This window comes from Pomacea canaliculata, linkage group LG9 (genome assembly GCF_003073045.1).
Source record: "Pomacea canaliculata isolate SZHN2017 linkage group LG9, ASM307304v1, whole genome shotgun sequence".
Taxonomy (NCBI): Eukaryota; Metazoa; Mollusca; class Gastropoda; order Architaenioglossa; family Ampullariidae; genus Pomacea; species Pomacea canaliculata.
In genome coordinates, this window is record NC_037598.1 from 14293965 (window position 1) to 14316508 (window position 22544).

Genomic DNA, 22544 nt, shown 5'->3' on the forward strand with positions numbered 1-22544 from the left:
CTATCTCTTGAAGACATTTCTTTGCCAAAGCTGTTAGAAACAGAAATTCGTTTTCTTGTTTTTCGGTTTTAAGGGTTCTTTTCTTTATCCTCTTATCTAAAGACGTTTTTGTGGGGAGCTGCTAAGCCAGTTGGCCAGTCTTGGCAAGAGTGAACAAGATGGTGTAATTACACTTCCGAGCCATTAGATGGTAGACAGGGTCGTCTACTGAGATTGGGCAAGCAAACCGGGGTAGTTGATGTGGCCCCTGGCTCCTCACTCCATCGTTTAAAGCAATAGGTTTTTCTTGGTCAGTTTGTACTTACTTATCATGGTAAACTGATCTGTCATTCGCTGTAAGATTTGTCATCACATCATTCGCTCAATACAGCAGGATACATCTTTTATCAAAATAGAACTTTAAAAGAGAAACCAATTTGGGAGTTTTCGCCAACCTTACATAGATATTGACTTGATTGTTCACTTTTAATAGAAAAGGCTGGGAGAGAGAGAAAAAAAAGAAAGAATTAATATATTTACTCTGCAAGTCTATTCCCAAAAATATTTTTTAAATGGTAAGCACGCGTTTCTAACAATATTTAACAATAAACGGACAAACCAACAAATAAAAAAGTGAGTTAATCCATTTGTTAAAAGAAACCCGATGCCTAAGAAAAAGGTTTATAATACAAAAATCCGTTAATGTCACGAGAAAATATTTTTTTAAAAGGGGAAAGATAAAGAAAAATATAAACGGATTTCAATGGGAACATTCCATATTGTCCACGTGAAAAAAAAAAACAGTCATCGCAAGGGCCTGACAAAGAGGTCCTGGAGTACGGATGCCATGAGGCAGTGGAAAGGGTGGGAGCAATGTCTGTACAGCAAGGGGAGCCTGGTAACCCAATTGATACCAGTGCTACTAGAATGGCCCCAGTAAAACATTCAACCAGGAATTGAAAGAGGCGCTTGTGGCAGCTTCAGAAATAAGATTCATCGCGTTACGGGAAAGTGTCGACGGACATAGACAGTTCATTATCTGGCTCCAAGAAAAGGTCCTGTCATGGTGGCTTGCTCGCCTCCCCTAGTATGTAGGTCAAGAGGTCAAGGACAATGATGAGACGATTTTCTGGCGATTTTTGCCCCCAAACAAAGATATTTGCAAATCCACACGGGTGGAACAGCTCTGAAGACCAGCATCATTAGTGTGCTAAATGGGATGGGCAAAGGGAGGTCGTGTAGAAAGTCATAAAGCATTTGGTAGCAGTGTGCGACAGTGTCGTTCCTGCTTCTTTTTTTTTTCTGCTCATCTCTAAATGTTAACCAAGTGTTAAGTAAGATATGTGATAATTGATGGAGCTCTAGAACTCCTGTCTCAAACACCGAAAGCTTTCATTCAGCTAGAGTAATGAAGGACTTAAGGTCGCGCGACCAAGATGATAAATTCCGTCTTGAAAACCTCAGAGAATTGTTCTTAGACATTTCACTTTCATAGATAAAAAAACTGGAAGATTTATGACTATGTTTGCGTGTCCTACTGAAACGGGCACCAAGCTACTTAGAACATTACACGTTGTAGAAGGGAGGAAGGAGTAGTGGTGACAAGGTGGACATGGTTGTTTATAACAGAAAAAAAAAAAGAGGAACAAGTTCTCGAAGAGGATGTCCGACACACTTTGGCAGCGATTCGACTCCGGTGTAGATCACAGACAATCCCAAAAGAGCTCCGGTGAAAAGTTCAAACAAGAAAAGTTCTCTCGTCGAAATAACCATTTTAAATATAACATGAAAGACGAAGAAGGAAAAAAAGAACAAGGCTTGCTGAAAAAAAATATCAGTGATGAGATCGAGCAAGAGTGACAAAAATGTTTATGATCTAACGAATTCATTCTTGCTAAACACAAAAAAATTAATGCATTGTTCTGCAGGCCATGCACGCAAGCGGACAACAGCGTAGCTACGCGCTCATCGTAAATATTACAACTAAAAAAAACAAACAAAAAATACTCACGGGTCGTGTAGAAGAAACAAGTCCTCACAGCATCGTCTCAGCTTTCTGAAAATTCTGTTTATGCCAAGAATCGCGGATAGTCTGCGTGAAAAGTGAGGAAAAACATTTCTTTCTGATCTCATCTGCATCAGAGATTAGCTGCTATGTCCCAGAGAATATTTCTCTAGAATACGAAAATTATTGCACAAACATCCGCTGACCTTTCTTGAAACATCTTTTCTGATGTGTTTACCGGACTGTTTAGTAAAACTTCTGTTCTTCATTCCTTATTTATTTATTTGTTTATTTATTCGTTTCTTCGATTTGGTTCAATTATGGTTGCAATCAAGTCAAGGAGATGCAGAAGTTCAGATTAAAATTTCCGTCAACAATATAATTATTTTATTTTCCTCTTGTTTCTTTTTATTTCCTTTCGCCAAGCATTTTTTTTTTCGTTCATGCTGCCACAAAAGGTGAGCTTGCATCTGTAAGTGAGACTAGAAGCTCGTCCCTCTTCTCAGAGTTCTTCTTTCTTCTTTCTTTTACTTCCCGTTTGTGATGCCTATTTACAGAACTTGATTACTTCTCTGTGATGCTGTGTATCCTGAAACTCCGACTCCCGTTAAACACCAACAACAAACTACTCGTTCATCTTCCTTTCATCTTCCTTCTTCTTTGTTATTTTACAGCTTCATTCGCCTTATTGCTAACTTCTGCTCATTCTTTATCTCTCTCATCCCAAAGGATGTTTGGTTTCTAAGACTACCGTCCTCATTTCTTCCCCACCTATAATTCTTTCCGCGCGATTTTTATTATGTCTATGTATTAGAGACACTTCAGTCCACATCACCAATCCGATTTCTCGCAAAGCATGTAGTCTGGGCTAGAACTAACACAGCCTGTGACCCTTCATGCCTGAATCAAGACTTGTAACCCGTCTGTTGTGAGGAGCAAATTGTGTTTACATCGTTTGTAATGTCAGACCCGAAGCTCAACCCATGCAACCCTCTGTGAGAAACGGCCTGAGTTCCACATCTCGATCCATCTTTACACTCCTTTCTTCCTAATTACTGGTTTTGCGATGACGGCATTATTTCTGAAGAATGGCCGCTTATGTTCATATTATAATAATTTCCTCAGTATACTCAAAACTATAATGAATTCAATACATCTTACTAATTTTGTAAATGGCAATACTGTGCTATGAGTTTTGTTCCAACCCCCGATGACAACAGGACATCCTAGTCGAACCTCCACCAGCCCCGACCTTTGCCGGGTCCCTCCTTCCAACACACCCCCACTTATTCTTGTCCTCCTGTTGAATGGTTTTAAGGAGAACATTCAGCTTTCAGACGAATGGGGACTAATGTTCTGAGACAGAAGCCGCTTGCAGTCAGCGGAAAGGATGATGAGTTTGGAATTAAGATGCCAAAGCAGGATCGCTCCAGTCCTTCGTCTGGACATAAAAGAGCACATCAGCAGAGAAAGACGGTCCTTAGCAAGAAGTGGCTGTCGTGTACCTAGGGATTATTGCCAGACATGAAGATGGTCGTCTGCTCAGAAGATGCGAGCAGACCCTAAACCCCTTGGTGTGTCATTTGCGTTTTGTATGGAAAGTTGTTCCAGCATCGAGAAGCAAGGGATTTCGTCTGATACCAGTTGTGGGTTTTATGTAGTACATAAACTCAACTACACTTAAGAGGTCACGCAAGAAGAAGAAATTGTAAAAAAACACTCTTTCTCTCTGTCTCTCTTCCTCCAAGAAGCGCATTACCTGATCATGCTTTTACATTTTCTTAATAGGAAAGACAAATGCATTCAGGATTCTGAATACATTGGCTAAACTTCTGGAAAAGCCGAAGGCGCACGCAAGACTGCTTTTTGCTGTTTTTATTTCTGCATTCAAGTACAACCATAACTTCGAGGATTGACACTAATTTCTAATTTATAGTGCACATTAGTTGTTTTTGTTCAGACAGCAAAAGGCTTTTTGTCAATGGTCGTTACTCTGATACTGTTACTACACACAGTGGATCTCATCAAGGCTGTTGTCTGTTATCCCTGTTTTATAACTAACCTACAGATAGCTTCAGAAGTACAAATGAAAAAAAACATGTTATGCTACTATTATTAACCTTGTTGCAGGACATACAAACGATCATGAAAATGCATTGTAACTTTTTGTACATTACTGTTATGAGAGATTACTGGACTTAAATGTAGATAGGACCAAAGATGTCAACATAGACCAGAAAAATTAAAGAGGATGTTGTTGTTGCCAATGTAATACACGATGAACGATAAAGTACCTAGACATCTCTCTTAACTGCCAGCTTAGATGATATGTAAACATGAACATCATTGTGAAGCGTGGCCACCAAGATTTTAACTTTTTTGCAAGGAACAATGTTTCAGTCAGCAAAGTAATTCTGAGCCATTTTTATCAGTCATTCATTGAAGGTATTTTTCTTTTGTATGATGGCTCAGCAGTATGTCCTCCATGTTAAGAACAATTTGAACGGCGTTGTCAATATATGTTCCAAGGTAACTGTGTCAGGGAGAGGAATTTTGCTTCCCTTTGTGATCAGCAAAATGTCAGAAAGGCAGCTTGTATTGTGTGGAGGACATGTACTAGTAGGAGAATTGGTTTTATTGAGCTCAGGTAAACAGTACGCTAGGTCTGTATACACAAGTAGCAGGCACGTGAAATCATTTGTTCCCTAGGCAAACCAGCTTCTTAACTCGAGATGAATTGTCTGTTTGTGTGTGTGTACGATGATGATGATGATGAGGTGTCTTAAGAATGGTCTAGATGTAAGATTGCATATTTCAAAGTTTTTCTATGATGCACAAAATTATTGTTATCTTGTCCTCATCTTTATCTTGTAACTACTTCTTGTTTATTAGTTGTTTCAATTATTTTTTTTTAATCTGAGGACACTCCCTGAGTATAATTGCCCACTAGGATTAATAAAGATGTTCATTGTTAAGACACACACACACACACGAGTAAATATAAGTTCCCAGTTGAAAACTGTTGTCATTGCTATGGTAACGTTAAATGAATAGCAGTGTCAACGATTTTTAGAATCCAGAGAGACAGAAAGGAGAAGATAGGAGAGAGACGGCAATGTAGGGGAAGGAAATGTTGGAGAGTCAGACGGTCTTATCACCTCGATTTTCTTCCGATAGACCGTTAAAATTGTATGAATGCACATTTTCCCCATCGTCCTCATTTTAGCCTCTGGACTTGTCTGTTTGCATAAATGAGAAAAAGATGGACTAGGCTGTCAACATGGAGGCAGCAGCGTAATGAGGACTGAGAGAATTTGCTGAGGCTGCCGGAACTTCTCTATAGCCAGGCGAGGTGCAGGGCACTTTAGCAATTTTTGTGGAAGAGAAGGGGAGGGACTGGTGAGAGAGGAAGAGATAATGCGAAAAAAAGTTGCGATATCCTTGCCAGTATTACTTACTTAGACATCCCTGCCCAACATTACTTAGCTATTCTTGTACAGTATTACTTTTCCACTTTCTATTTCCATCAATAGATGTCTTTGTCCATTATCAGTTATCATGGTCTAGTATACTTATACATCTATGTTCAGCATTACATCATTAAGTAGATAGTCTTGTTAGTATTTTTAGATATTTGCGAAACAATTGGATTGGGAAGTAAGCAATGCTCTCTGCTTTAATCTTTATATTTGGGTTGATATGTAGTATAAATTGAAGATAAGGTTTCAGTTTGAAAGGTTCGTTGCAGTGTGTGTGACTATTACTAGGTTCTACATTATTTAAAATATATAAACTTCACTCTGTACTTCAGTGCTTCATCACTATCACAGAAACACCCTGATTGTCTCTTGCCACGAACTGTTCGGCAAGAGTCGAGGGTGGAATATTAAGAAGGTATAGGATCCACCAGGAGAAAGTGGAACTTTTGGGTGATTCCATATCTGTTCAAAGTGGGTAAAAGATCTGTTAAAGTAACGAGTGAAAAAATAAGAAGTTGAGACTATAGGTCTTCAAAGCTATTTGTCTCTCTTTTCCTACTTCTCTCTCTCACTCACATACACTCACAATTCTTACCCCCGTCAATCAAATCTGTCTGTACACACCTGACATCCAAAAACCATCTTTTGCCTTCACGATGCTCCAGAAGACAAGAAGACGACTGGATGCAAAAGAAGTTTAACCGTCATGGCCACTGGCAGAAATATTGTAGCCATCCACTTGTTGTGACCAAAAAAGAAAAAAAAATCAACACAAACAATGTTGCTGATAATGTGCGCGGCTGAACCGATGTTTTAAGAGACGGGATATTTCCCCGTGGCTATGGTGGTGGTAACTTTGTTTCTGGATTATTTGCTCCGCCTGCAGGCTCTCGTTCCGTTCGATGAAGTTTGATTTGAGATTACTCCACGCCGGCTGCTTTTCACGCTGTCAGCCTGCTTGTTTTTGCACTTTATGAAAATGTTGTTTTTAAATTCCGCTGCCTGTTAGCCATCGTCAACAAGAGCTCGTTGACACTTGCTACAAAAAGCGACCACTGCAAGTTCTTGTAACTATCGCGGGCTGTTTTTGTTTTGAAAGTAATGGAAGAAGGACAGTTTATGTTAATTTTTTGGGCAAAGAATTTTTTTGGATACAAGGATGACTTTTTTACTGTTAGGTCTGTAGAAACGAGCTAGTTTTTCTTTTTTTTAGTGCTTGTAGTGCTTTTTAGTTGGGGATGGCGACTGCTGCAGGGTCATCACATTTAATATTATTGGTCAGGAGCGTTAATAAGACCGAAGTAATCGATAAAGTTAAGGCTTTAGGCAATGTCTTTCTCCTGACACTACATTCCTCTTTTTTTCTTACTCTCCTTTATCGAAGCTTCTCTTTATCTCTCCATATCTCTGTGAGTGAGGAAAGAAGTAAAGAGAGAGGGAAACTGAGAAAGAAAATACAAAAACAATTTTTATTGACTATGCAAGCGGCCCATATTAGATACACCACGATGTTTTGTATAGAACTAATGTTTTGAAGTAAAATTGTTCACAAGTGGATACATAAAGAGAGAGAGAAAAAAACTTGCACTCCCCTGCACGTTAAACAGCGGATATACACACCCTCTTTTTTACACAAATATATTAATCATGGGTACACTTTCTAGGACATCAAAATCAGCCTCAGCATCTTTTTAATATGTTAACAAGTATGACAGGGCAAAGTGACCCTTCTACGGACAACAACTCTCGCAAGAATCTTGCAAATTTGGCGAAAGGGACTCCACGAGTGTGTCAACTAATATTTTATTTCGCCGCCTTTGCCCATTATCTCTGTGATCCTTCCCTTTTCTCTTCTTCCATGCCCTGTGGTGGTGTTAATCAGCTGACAGTCTGATGGAGCGATTTGAGATATGTTTACACAGCGTCACAAAGCATGTCAACGAAGAATAACGAGCGAGACTAGCTCTGTGTTGACCTTTGACCGTCTGTGTGGGTGCACGCGCTACAAGGTGCCGACGGTACGTGTGTAGGTTGGACCGTTGAACCCGATGTAAGGCTCAAGAAGAAGAAGACACTAGGGTCAATAATTTCGGGGTGTGGTGCGTAAACGTTTGGCTTCTTGTCATTACAGTGCCTGTGCATTTGCAATGCAAAAGCACTAAATTGTAAAAGGTTTTCTTCGGAGAAGGGGGTTAAATATGGTAAATGTAAATTCAAGTCAAACATAAAATTATTACAGTTAAGAGAACACGTGGTTGTCATCAGTTTTTAAAAATATGTGTCGTGAAATTTTAGCGTTGTAGAAATTAAAGTACATGGAATGACCTTAATTAGAACTTGGAAATCATTGAAGACCGAAACCTAGGAGAGGGAGTGGGATTTTCAAGTATTTTAATATAGCTTTGATATATCAATCACTTGTATTTCTTGACTGAAATTAGATTGTTATAGGTTTGAAAGTCAAGTAAAAATTAAGGATTGAATCTGATCAACAGAACACAGGTTTTTGTGTATTTGTTTGATTGTCTTTTATTGATATTTTGGTAATTCTCTGACTCATTAGACAACATGTGTGTACTCAGGGTAGTCCTTAACTCTTTACGTTCGATCAACAAAATACTTGAACGTCTCCTTCCGTTTCTCCACCACTAGTAGTCGTGCTCCGCCAAATACCTCTGCTTACCAATCCCACCCATGGCAATCACACACTGACATTCTGCAAATATGTTCACCAGGTTCAATAAGTGACGACCCAGAATATTCTTTTTTGTAGTGTTTGCTCTGGCGACAACCAGACTAAAGTCTTACATAAGAGTTGGGTGCAGGTATGAACAGCACTGAGGTCTGGCAAATATCTCCTAGGGTGTTCGTATCTCACGGTGGGCCTACTCTTAGTTCCAGACCAGTCATCGTTGTAACATGAGCCCTGTACTTGTTTCTTAGCTCGCTTCAAAAGATAATTTGATAAAGCTTATTGGAGAATAAATAACATTTTATATTTTATTTATTTATAACTAAAAGACATGAGCTGTTGTTACAATTGTGTTGTTTTGTTTCGTTCTTCTCCCTTCCTTTTTCTTCTGTTTTCTTTCTTTCTCTCTATTTTTAGCTCCACATTTCATTCCCTTTCTCTTTATCTTCTGCATTTCGTTAACTTAGTCTTTTAAGGCAGTAATATTTTTCCTGTACAAGGTTTTTTTCTTATTCTTCTGCTTCTTCTTGCTATTTCTGCTCCATCTCACTCTCGCCCCCGCTCACCACTATCTAAGAATTGTCGATCTTTATATAAACTGTCTCCAATTCCTGAGGTGACTTATTGCATGAACCAAACGACCTCTCCCCAGTCCAGACCATAACATCGTTATTTTTCCTCTGTTGTTAAGTGGTAACGGAAACACCATTTTCGCTGACTCCGGCGAGGGAAGTTTTCCTCCGAAGATCGAATCATAGCCAGTCTCTTGGTGGTACGAGCCAGACAAGGGAGACTGGTGATGATAATGTTTGGCTTTCTAGCATCTTCGAAGAAGCTTTCAAAACTGTCCCTTTATGCACGATGCTTGTCTTCTTATGTTTGATTCATTGTCACTCATTTCAGACAAGTGATGTACAGCCAGGACATCAAAAGGTCCAAACGACTCATAAGGGACGTGCTTTGCTTCTGTCTAGAAATTGCCGCTTGAATCTGGTTTGAAAAAGGTGGAATATGATGTTTTTAGTATAATTCTGTTCGAAAAAGTTTCTGTAAAAAAATTGGTGTTTCGTAGAACAGACAGTATCTATTGTAAACCAGTCTGTATGGAATAAAGACATCTTTAGGTCAAAGTGTCATCACGGGTGACAGTAATCCTCCTTCTACATTGATTGATCGCTTGCGCTAAGTAGTGTGGAAAAAATCCTGTGATTACAAAAAAAAACTGTGAAGGTTTTATGCAATTAGCCTGCTGGAAGATATTGACAGCAATCAACGTGTGCCAGGTGATAAAGGGAGGGTTTCGGATGTGTTTGGAGTGTCAATGCAATAATGTCTGACTAATTGATGTCCGGGGTGGGTCGATCTTCCTGCCAGTCCAAGCATGCAAGATTGGCCAATTCGCGGCTCCCCCGCAAGAGGCTGGCACTTCCTGCAGGCAGGCGATTGCTTGACCTGGCACCCAGCGAGGCACACCACCGATCCTTCAGGCGGGATGCTGCCTCCCCTCATCACCCAGCTCCCATAAAGCAGCTTCTGCCAATGGGTCTCGACATTTGTGCATCTGAAAAATAAACCCTTTTAATCTCCTTAACTAAGTCGAGGTGGGTTTTAGGAAGTTGTTGTTGTTTAATGTTGTTATTTAATTAATTTTTTTAACTTTTGTTTTTTTTCTTTAGAGGAAGGGAGATTAAATGTCACCTCATCCTTCTTTCATGTTTTTTTCCCGCTTGACATTTAACCTTCAACTGATTTAACGAGAATAGAAATTCAGTTATGTCATTACTTTTTAATTGGTTTTTAATTTGTGTCACTTACACTACGAAATCTTTACATCATGAATCAAGTAGTTGTCACTTTGCCACGAAGCGTTAATGTCCACAATACAAGTGTACACGCAAGTATAATCAACAAATATTACAAATAAAATATTAAATTTAATACCTGGTAGTCGTCTCCTGTACTAATTATAGGGGTGTGACTTCTGTAACTACTTGTTTCATAGTCTGGCAATGCATATGCATGTATAGCTCCAGTCAGCAAACAGTATTAGTCTTTAAAGGACAACATGAGCGCTCAGCAAAAGTCGCTAGAAATCGAGTATAAAGTATTGCAAAAACATGTTTTGGTGTTTTTTTTAATAATGAAGAGGCACCAGAAATAGTATCATAATGTTAGTCACACCTGCGATTCCTGGTAAAAAAAAAAAAGTAAACAAAGATCAAACATCAGACATGCAACATCGACCCCTTCTACACCATCTGGTCTACAGGTAGCATCGTGTGACAGTCACAAACACATCATCATTCGTATCCTTATCAGAACAATGCTAAAAACAACTAACAGATAAAAAAGATTTGAGGGGAACAAACCTATGAGGAGCTTAAATGAGAACACGAGAGAATAAGTAAATGAGAAATTGTGCATGCTGATAAACGAATAAGAAAAGTTTTTGCATCGATAAATGTGCATCAAATTTTCGAACTGTTTTATATCTTTAATGATAAAATCTTTATCATCAATCACTTGTAACTATAAAATAAAATGCAATGCTGGAAATTAATCATCTATCAAATAAAAGAATTACAAACGCACATCTGAAATGTGTTTATATTTCACAATCATAAACATGGAAAAATAAATTCAAATCCAGAGTTAACAGAGAATCAATAATACAACGTAGACTGCAAGTGAGAAAGCCGGTATTTGTGGGCTTGTCTTAAAAATTCAAATTCTGCACACATATTTTCCGAATCATTATTTTAAAATGAACAAACCAACCATCCAGAAAAATTCTTCTCTCATGTTATCCTTTAAACGATAAAACGTGTCTTCCTTGAATAACATTTTTTGTCGATTTTTGCCTTAATCTTTTAGAAAACATGCAAACATTCACTTAATGTATCTTTAAGAACGCTCCAAAGAACACAAACAAATAATTCTCCAAGTTGTTCTAAAGAAATAAGCTTAACTTTCTGATTGAATCAGTGCATTTGCGTACCGCCTCTAAAGGACTTTTTTAAGCCGCCTTGGGCATGTTGTAACCCTTTCAATTACTCGCAATTTATGTCTCAAGCTTTCTTTCTTTAATGCAAAGAACAGGGTGGAAACCCAGTTAAATCTCGTTACGAAGCATTCAGAACGCAGCTGTATTTACACCAAAAAACTTAAATGGTCCTGGAGGCGAGGACGTGATGCGGAGGCAATTCCCTGGCTGTTGCTCAAAATGTCGGCAGGTCCTTGTGGAATATGTGCCGTGACCTGAACAGTCAGAATCCACACATACTATTTATGGATGAATGCAGGAGAAATGAGTTAGCACAGATACTGAGGATGGTTTGAGTGCAAGTGTGGGCGTGCTGTCGAGACTAAATTCTGATGAATGTGACCATGAAAATCGTGCTGATGAACTCTGTACGTGAGGTCATCATGTCCAGCATCATCTGTCAGTGCTTTATTGACAAACTGTTTGGATTATTTCAGGTGACTGGTTTAAAGTATAACATTACAAGAGAACGTCAATTATGACATATCTATATGCACATGCTATGTATACCTCGCATACATAGAACGTAAAAGGGAGATAATAAAACCTGTAGTTATTGCCCTTGACCGACAAGCAGAAGGTTATTGTTCAGAGACATGCTCTAACCTGTGATAGTATTCACTTTGCCTGACCACCCGGGGAAAGAAGTGAAAGAAGATTTTCCCCCTTCACATGCCGTACCCTAGACACAGTAAACCACTTACACTGACTCTGCAGCCTGTAAGCTTTGAGGTTTTACCTGTCCACACACGTGAGTTACAAGTTCGCGATGCATAAGCAGGGTAGGACTTGATATCTCACTCTTCTGATACTTGATAATCATTCCATTGTCTGCTGGCTTCGAGAGAAGACATCCAGAATGGACCTACTATCACTGTCGGAACAGGAATTTCATAACTCCCTATGCCAAATCGTAAACAATAAACAGCCATTCAGTTTGTTATAAAAAGTGTCAATAGACAGGTGTACTGAAAGGCTGGACTAGATCAATATACATAACAGAAGGCCATTCATGGGCAATAAGACTTCTTTTTGCTTTGTGGGAGGTGTAATACAAGGCAACCGTTGTAAGGTATCACGTAGATACCTGGCTGTTTGAAAACGCTGAGAATTATGTTTACGTGCCTGTGAGACGACCTCCAGCAACGCCTATGCATTGTTTACACGAGTTCTTACAATTCGTCGTCAGTGGACGATTCAAGGCGTTTGAAGAAGCGAGACGTTGTTCGTTTTCGTCTCTGCCCCGCGGCTGTAAATTGTTTCGGTGTGTGTTTACATTTCAGACTTTTCAAACAAGAGAACTGCGAGTGTAGACGATCCCTCACAGACACGGAGATACACTGATAATATGTAGAGCAGATATTCTATTACATTATTTGGTACGTAGATATTCCTAAATACTTAACAGTGTGTGTACTTTTTCTCTTGCGTTTATAAGCGAACCCGCCATGCACAATGATTTTATTATCATCTCAATGTATGCATGTCTGGTTGGAATATATATGTGAGAGAGAAAGAGAGAATCAGTGGATCCTTGCTGTTAGTTGCTTAGAAAAAAAGCTTTGAGCGATTCAAAACATTTAACAAACGCTTTGAAGAGATCTATCATCTTCTACTCATCAGCATAAGCGTCAGCACCTTGTTTACTGTCAAAAAATCCTCTCAAAAGAACATGTAGTTGTACACACAAGCACAAAAACACTTAGTTTACTAAGCCTTTTTTAAATTCAAAGTTTTCAGTCCTAGTAATGCTGTTTTCGGTAAATGCCAACTTTGCCGTTCCCAGCATTCCCCGTAACGACAAGGCCACGGCAGCGGAAGTCCGGCTAATCGCTCTTCACGGCGCATGTCGTGCTGCGCTTGTTGAGGAGGCGGTGATAAGGTCGAAAGATGTTTCTACCCCGCTCTTTCCGATGACACATACCAGCATCAGGACCTACTTATCCTGCGGCTGATGTTTTGTTGTTGGTGTAGGTATCGTCGTTGCCGCGATGGGCAGACATAGCCATGGGAATTTCTGAGACAAAATTCAGCCAAGAAGAAATGGTTGATACAATCTTGTCATAAACAGGAATTACTTAACTTCCCACAGGATGTTGTTTTGTGAATCAGTATTCAGCTTGTCAAAAGGACAGACAGACATTCGCTTTTCATTGTCGATTCTCTCGTTGTGTCAAGCTCTTTCGTCTTTATGGAGAATACTGATATCACACATTTTTTCTTTCCTAACCTTGGTAAAAACGAATTATAAATAGTTTTAAAATAAGATATTTTAAATCGTGTATGTTTCATTTGTGAATTTTGAGCAGTATGTTTAATGGACTTATGGGATGCACAAATATTTCCCAACGATTAAAGGTCAATTTGAGATGCTACTTTTCACCTTTGAGTGAACAACTTTTTTCAAGATATATTTATATTCCTGTAGACATCACCATGCAGATAGAGAGATAAATATATATTTTCCCTCTTCTAGAACTGTAATTGCTGTTTGCAAAAAAACTGAGTTCCATGTCTTTTTTAAAAAAAAATAGCCACGGCCAATCCATCCACTTTTTTCCGAGACTGAAATGGGGAATGTAGTTTTCTTGGAATTTCTTGAGCCGTTTTGGTCTTTTTAGGTCAATGAACAGTCCACAGAAATTGAATACAAAATCAAACCATTTACTATAAAAAAGATATGCCCAGTGACTTATACATCACATTCAAAAAATTGATTTATGTATTATTCACAAAAACATTATGCATAGCATTCACAAGTAACGGTGAATACCGACCAACGACTCAAACGGATTCACAAGCCTGAAGACTACTCACACAGCGTTACCTAACGTCCTGTGTACAACAGTCAAAGCAACTTATATGTTGTTTTTACAAGCTACTTACCATGGTTACAAAACATTAATAAATTATATAAGAGGCTTACATCAATAAAAAGCCTGAAGAAATTTCCTTAATACCGAATGTTTACAAAATTACCAAGGGACTTAATTTTCTCAGGTTTCCAGCATCCCTTGTAGCCTGTTGTGTAGCTGGAGGATCAGCTTTTACATATGTCTACATTGTAGACTCTACATGTTGCAGCGACAGGTCCTGGTCAATAACTGTTACTGTCATATTGTTATTACTTATGTCTGTATTCACTCTCATGGGCGTGCCTGAGTTGTCGTGCCCATGGATTTGTTTATGCCTTGCAGACATTTGCAGGTAGGACAAGGAGGATATCTTGAACGCATGTTACCTCCGAATACAAATTAAACTAAGTATAGAATAGAACTAAGTAGAAACAAAGCAGTTATTAAAAATGGCGGAATGTTGACACCGACTTTAAACTTAGGATGTCCACATTATAGCTCAGTACATAGATGTTAAAGATGACAGATTCATTGGCACATTTGTTAGAAAGTATCGAGACTTAGATATGTCTTCAAGGCATTTTTTCAAGATTGAGTGCTTGCTTGTCCTTCAAACTTGAAAGCTTTTGTGCGAAAGTACAGAATGATTGATTTAATGACACATGACATTTTCAAGACGCAGTTGTGCATTTCCAGTAAATTCCTCAAGCTCCATGTGTGTACCTGTTAATTACGAAAGTTCAGTTACTCAGACTTTCTCTTCCGCCTATTTTTCTGTCTTTGATCTTTATATTGTGCGCAAATCTCTGAGGTTTTCACCTAATTTATACACATGGGTCTAATGAGTGTTTTTAAATTCGTATTCATATTTATGTTTCATGTCTGTTCGTCATACTTTCCATTCTTTTTTCCTTTGTTTGTCAGTTGGTAACAAGGTTTAACTCCAGTCATGTGGATGTTCAACACACGCTCAAACGCATGTAAATACCCACCAAATCTCTTGCATTTCTCGCTTCACCTGTTTTGACTGCGAATAACAGGGCTTCGACTCCCTACCCGCTCCCTTGTGTCGCAGGATCTGAGTTCTGAATAAAATGCATGTTCGATCCGCGGTGGACATTAACGTCGCCTGGTTTAGCAATGCATTTCTTGTCATACATGATTTCCGACTGCTAGGATCAGGATTACAGACTCTTTCTCCACTTGACCGCAGGAAGTCTGGAGCAAAGGTTGTCTCGTTCTGGCATGCGCAGACGACAAGGATCCGCTGCGACGTATGCGCATGTTTGGGGGACTTCTGAATTCTAGAAAGATCGATTTCTGAACATTCTGTCTGAAAAATATTGCGTAGGCGTTGACATTAAATCATGTAAAATCTTTACTTCGGCCTTCGAATTCAGAAAAAAATTCTTATCCTAAACTGGTATTTTAGCTAATTAAATTGTGGCAGGACTACACTTTCAGTTATTAGATTTACCAAATCTTACTGGTTACATGTTAAAGGGCTTCTTTGTCTGGACGCTGAGAAGCTTAATTACATACCCAAGTTTTGCATCTTTCTCACACTTTTCACACCCACCCACACACCACCACCACTACTACCATCACCATTCCATCACACGCTCCCACGCTACCCGTTCGCATCTCGTCTCGGCCCCGCTGTTGCATCTGTTTACAGGGCTGCATCCTTTGCCATGATATATACCCTCAGTTGCTGACTCGGTGTAAAACACCAACACCTCACCCCTCTCTCACACCACACCACCAAACCAGACACACACAAAGACGTTCATTGATTATACACGACAACGGTGCTCACAGTTGCCTAGGAAGCTGAGAAGATAACACTCAAAAGAACATGCCAGGTCTCTTCCTTCTTCTTTTTATTTCCTTCAACGTGTTTCCACTCTTCCTGCACGTGACTTGCTTTTGGCTGCGACAAGAAGTCTTATTTGTCAGGAGGATGCGTGCAAACAAACCAAGGGCGGATGGAGTGGTAGCCTTGTAAACGTTTATGTCGAATGGAGAGGTGATGGGGCGCCAATCATGCGAAAAAAACAAGACCATGAGAAAATGGTAAAAAGGAACGTGCGTTCCGTGGCAGCGGCAGATCTGGCAGCTCTGGTTCCTAATTAGTATTCCCCGAAAGTGCTTAGAAAGCTTCTTTGTCTACATTTCTCTTTCTAGTCTCCGTCAAGCCGCTTGTTTACATTTTAATGGGTAATTCGCTTTTCAAAAGACAGCCCTTGCATTCTTAATGGCTTTGCCCACCATCTGTCTTTCTGTTCATTATTAGGCGACGTTTTCTGATTTATAAATGAAAAAAAGAATGTCTAGCATTTCCATAGCCTCTACTGCCTCTGTTTCTTTTTTTTAATTTCTTTTTTTCATTTTTTTTTTCCTCTTTTTACGTTTTTCATTTCTTCCTCTAAGTTCCTCTTTGTCAGTCTCATTGAAGACTGTAAAATTTCTTGCATCTTTGTTTTCACATGCTTAAATTTTAGTGGAAAAAAATTGACTTCCTATGTTAAACGGTGGAACCTCTTGAACTTTGTAGACACTGTGTTTGTCAATAAATTCCCCCGACAACATGCTTTTACAATTATCTCCCCCATGGAGAGGAAATTGTTGTTCGTTTCATGATTGTCCTTTTTGGGTCTTGATGATTGTTTTAAGAAGTTCAATCAGAGACAGTTCTGAGAACTTCGTGACTTTATGACACGTGAGTTGTGTTCACTTTAACCTTTTAAACCTTGGGCTGAGCTCATCACACTATATTGATCATTACTGTATGAACATTACTTCCGGTTGCAAAATTGACTGCGGCCTCCACTGACTTTAAACCTTAATTTCAATAAATTAGCGGGTGATTTAAACAAACACATAACGAGGCAAACTAATGACAGCGCAATTAACCTCTTAGCAACGACGAGCTTCGTCTTGTCTTTGACTCTTTTTAAAAAGAGAACGGAAAAGCGAAAGCATGCGATGAAGTAGCCTCCGCCTTGAACTACAGCTTTTAAAATCTTGAAGAAAGTGCATGGGCTTTTTATTGCTAAATGACTTCCTTTAATCTTTCTAAAGTCTTCTAAACACTCATTTCTTAGTGTTGTTTTTTTCTCAGTTTCCTACATTAAAGGGTAAAGTATACAGTTTGTGCTTCGTGGGTAATTACATAATGAATGAATGAATTATAATGTTTTACTGACATTTTATAATTTTACTATAATGCTTTCTAGTTTAACATTTAGCAGACATCAAAAGTTCATGTTTGAAAAAATGAAACAAATTATATTACAAAATTATTGCGAGGTAATAGAGTCAGTGAAGAAAAATAAGTATGAATCATTCAACATGTATTTATGTATTTATACAATATTGATTTATTTGTTGTTTACTAATCACTTCTCGATTTCTTGTTTGTCTACAAAATGTTGATGTGTATGTTGTTTACAATATATTGATGAATTTGTTACAGTTGTGGTACTGTGTGCCTCACCTGACTCTGTCCGAGAAATCATGATTAAGGCCCACGAACTCAACTTCGACAATGGAGAATACGTTTTCTTCAATATTGACTTGTTTACCAGGTAATCACTAAATATCCACAGCTATGTTTTCATTGCAGGTTAGCAGATTAGGTCCTCTCTTACTTATTTTTATCATTTCTCCTTGTTTGTTGTTTACGCCGAGTTTCGGAATGTTTCAACACTTTTGATTTACACTATCCTTTTCTCAAACCCCCTTTTTTATTTGAAACTTAAATGTCGGAAAAGCAATGGTGGTATTATTATTATTATTATTATTATTATTATTATTATTATTATTATTATTATTATTATTATTATTATTATTATTATTATTATTACAAATCGTGTTTACTAACCGAAAGGTTAAGGACGTTAAAAAGTGAAAGAGTCTTGGTATTATTGTATCCGACTTGGACAGTTTCTTGGCAACCAATTGGGCATTCCTGCGCGCTTGCTTGGTCCAAGAAAGAAATTGAGAAACAAATGAGTTGGAAAAAAGCAATGTCATTCAGTGTGTTTGTACTGTGACTTGCAGAGAAAAAAAAACTCTATTGGATTAGATGAAAGAAACTTGGAAAGTTCTTGAGGTCAAAAGTAATTCCAAGTGGCAGACAGTGGCGTGTTTACTGCTTTCTCCATCAAGCCCACGACAACCAAGCGAAGAACATGCGCAGTAGCTCCTTCTGTTAATCTAAGCTGTGGAGTGGGTACCAAAGTCCGTGGAGGGTTTGAGAGGGTAAAAAGGGAGGAAAAGGGGATAGCCCCGAAAGCAAGCCATAAGATCAGTTCGGTCCCTGACGACTCGTTTTCCTACCGCATGGTCATAGGACTTCACTTTCAGATTGATGAGGACAGGATGTATTTTGTGCTTTCTTTGTATAACATTGTTAACATTGTATACGTGCGTGCGTGTGACTATGTTCGTGTGTGTTGTTACGTGTAGGTTGGTGGTAGTCCCGACAGTATTTGTTGGTTTACTTATGTGGTTTTAATCTTCTCTTTTGGTTTAACAATCAGGAAAGGGAAATGCCAGGGCACAAAGTTTACGTCAAAACAAACCTGTATTCTCATTTTGTTGCCTACACAAAAAACTGTTCACATGGGTCTTATTTCACAAGCAATTGGAATAACATTTTTTTGGCGAACGTTTTGGTAACTTTACAAAGCAGGTAATCGATGAAAGTAGTTTGTTTGTGTTTTAGTGACTTTCTCCAATTACCACCATTTTGGAAATATATATATATATTGACAGTCATATTTTGAAATCCCAAACCTTAATTTTAAAAACCTTAACCTAAAATTATAATTTTATACTTTGAACACAGTTGTCAAAGAAGTAGAACAAATATACAAGAAGTAATTATTTTGAGTATATTTATAATCCTGTATTATTATCCTTACTTGGAATCCATTATTCATTGTAGATTGATTTTTTTAGGAAAGCAAGCAAATAAACACCAAGAGCCATTTTTCAACCTCTTTGTGACAAAACCCTGCTGTGACCCTGCCTCGCTGTGACCTCACTTATCATGTTGTCTTGTAGTTATTGTTCTCTTTCTTGTTTTAATTAATGTCCCTGCAGAGACTACTCTATTAATAATAAAGGTGAACTCGAGATTTTCGTGTCATGGAAATACCAAACTTTGAGAAACTGAATTTCGGCGGAATCTGATATATTTCATCGCGATTGAAGTGTGGACCGAAAATGATGAATCCTCCTGAAGAAAAGATTCTCTTGACATTCAAAAAGTTTCTGATGTTCTCTCGTTCCTTGAAGAACTTTCATCAGAAAGGAATGAAAAATAATCATCATTTCTTGGAGGAATGAACATAAACCATGTTTATTTCTTCCTGCTATCACACCACAGTCTCAAAGGAAAACAATACAGTGTGTTTTGTGTAAATATGGAAAGAAAAGAATATTGATAATAAAAATATAAAGAATTGGAGACTGGAAAAAGACATTAGAAGAAAAGTTGAGAAGACGGATAATAGGAAAACAACTATCTTACATTCTCTAAACAAAAACTTAGGTGTTAGTTTCTTCATTGAGGTGTTATTTGCATTTTTTGTTTTTTAACCTGGGAATTGTGTGATATTTTACTTAGTAGTGCTTCTCGATATCTGCCTTTCTGTTTCAAAGCAGACATTTCAGGAAGCTAGGAAAAGTTGGAAAAAATATTTCATTTAAGTCTCTGTCTCTGTCTCTGTCTCTCTCTCTCTCTCTCTCTCTCTCTCTCTCTCTCTATCATTTTATTTGTTTGTTTTTCTTTCTTCTCTGCAACATGTAGTGAATACGTAATATGAAGATTAGTCCATCTAATGTGAAGTTTTTTCGTAGTACGAACATTTCCTTTCGCAACTCGAATTGCTGGTATTTGTTCAACGGTATCTCCACCCAACAAGACATATTGGTGTGGGTGATATGTTCACGGGGTGTATGGCTGACTATATTTTCAATCCTTGCTTTGAAATAACAAAGAGCTCTTCAAGTCTACATCGTCTACATCCAACATCTGCGCCCACGTCAATGACTGCGAAGAAGCGGGGAGGGAGAGGAGTAGATAGGAAGCCACAGAGCTCTCCAACAAAATCTTCGTGGAACTTGTGCGACAATTTCGAGAAGCGACTGTCGACCACATGGCCATTCAATGCTGTCATTTAAAAGCACATCAACGTATCGGGGGACGGGTCTGGCTCTGGCGGCGATCGAGTTGCGAGGTCTTTCGGAAATGAACGTCTGATAGAAGCGCTTCTTGATGAAAATCTTGGAGGCCTTCATGGGACATTTCCAGTTCGTGAACTTAACTCCTTCAACTTGTTCAGGCTGGAGTAGAACTGCTCGAGACCAGAGTTTTCTCTTCGGGAGGTGGATTAGATGGATAAGAGGACAACTCCCAAGGAAAAGCGTGGGGATATCTAGATGGGTTCTATCTCCAGAAGTCCTGAAAAACCTGCGGCTCTCTGTCTATCCAGTCCACAAGGAATGCAGGCGGCGTGTATTTTATGTGTTTGTAGTTTTGTTTGCGTGTGTTTGTGGTTTGTGTACTTACACATTTCTGTTTGTTTTGTTGTTGTTGTTGTTGTTGTTGTTGTTGTTGTTGTTGTTGTTGTTGTTGTTGTTGTTGTTGTTTGGTTGGTTGGTTGTTTGTTTGATTGTTTGTTTGTTTTTTTTTGCTTGTTTGGTTGGTTGGTTGGGTTTTTTTGTTTGTTTGTTTGTTGTTTGTTTTTGTCTCTGACTATGCTCTTGGTTGTGTGAGTGTGAAGGAGAGAGAGAAAGAGAAATATACCTGTCCGCTGGTTGACTCACTAACAAAGCACACGAACACACATATTTAATTCATCTATACACCTCACGCTTGTTTTTGTCTACATATACACAGACATATTACAAATGACCAACACACACACACACAACTCACTTATAAAGAACTCTTTTTTTCTGGGCATCCGGTCGCGCAACGACTCGTTCCTGTCACGGATACAGTTACAGTTGGTTGTCTCGGGTTCGGATCTCGTCTCGAGTACGCTTTTCGTTATTTATTTATAGCATTTTTTAAACAGGTCTGGCTCGGCGTAAAATATCAATTCTCCCCTCCTCTCTCACACATATTTGAAAATAAGCACAGTTGCTTTATTCCAACATCTTATGTTCTTCCGCTGCATCTGTTACAGCAAGAACGCCAGCGAGAAGCCGTGGTACCGTCCGCACGACACGGAGGAGAGGAACGAGAAGGCCCGCAAGGCGTACGAGGCGCTGATGACCGTGACCCTCCGTAAACCCACGTCCCCCGAGTATCGCAGTTTCTCCAAGCAGGTCAAGCAGCGAGCTGAGCAGATGTTCGCCGCCGACAACTTCACCTACGGCGAGGAGGAGGTAGGTGCTGACGTCACTGTACTGACAGGTTCAGTCCTTATATGGTGAGGGCCTTATATGGAGCGGTCAGTTCATGCAGTATCCAACTCTCTAACACCCCAGAAATGAATTTTCCACAGACGAAATGAACGCTGAAATGATGCTGATGATAAACTACATTTTAGTATAAGACTGCTAGAAATGCTTTACTTTGATTTTTTTCCTTTATTTATTTCAAATGCACCGAAAAATATACAGGGCTAATACACATACAAAAAGTACGAACACAGATTGATATTAATTCCAAGAAACATTCCCCTAGAGACCATCTAAAACTCAAGTTAAAACAACGTGCCTCCTGCGGACTCTCATTTTCAATAATGCAGTGAACCTCGCTTTAAAAAACATCCATACATATTTAATAACATACACGTGTTCTTCCGAATCAGAGTTACAAGAAACGGAACAGTTACAAAACTCACTAAAAGCTATTTTTTTATTATGTATGTTCTTATTCTTCTACTTTTTTGTTATTATCTCATTCTTTGCCTGGTTCTCTTAACTTTTAAAATATTTTATTTTTTATTATTGAAATGACAATTTCTGTGAGCAGGTCAACAGTTTTGTGGGGGCGTTCCACGATGCTGTGATTCTGTATGCCCTCGCCCTCAACGAGAGCCTTGAGGCCAACGTGTCCATCACTGACGGCTCGGAGATCACGCGCCGCATGTGGAACCGAACCTTCCAAGGTGAGAAAACTTTCGTTGGGCGAGAAAATATTTTTCGGGGGAAGAGCGAGGGTGTGAACGGTTCCTTCGACTTCTTCATTTACGTTCGCGGAGCAGATCATATTAGATGTTTGATGAAGATGCTGAAGACAAAAAGGACTATTTTGTTTTAGCTATAGAATGGTTTATAGGAGTCACAACCTGGAAGCTTTTTTCGCACTACTGGTGGAAATGATTAACGGTTAGAGGCTTGTCAGGTCCTGTGACTGGTTAACATCCCCTTCCCCATACATCAAACGTGTGTTTTGGTTTAGAAGGAGAGGATGGTGGAGAGATGAGTGAGCTAGTTTACTGTTCAATTGTCATCTTCTGCATCC

General features: G+C 38.9%; 1 protein-coding gene across 1 annotated transcript in view; it reads left to right on the top strand.

The window, feature by feature from the left end:
• LOC112571473 (atrial natriuretic peptide receptor 1-like) overlaps nucleotides 1-22544 on the top strand; it is a 276027-nt gene that overhangs the window by 222063 nt on the left and 31420 nt on the right. The window contains 3 exon segments of the mRNA XM_025250455.1: nucleotides 17532-17643; nucleotides 21259-21460; nucleotides 22053-22188. Of these exon segments, the coding sequence (XP_025106240.1) occupies nucleotides 17532-17643; nucleotides 21259-21460; nucleotides 22053-22188 (450 nt within the window).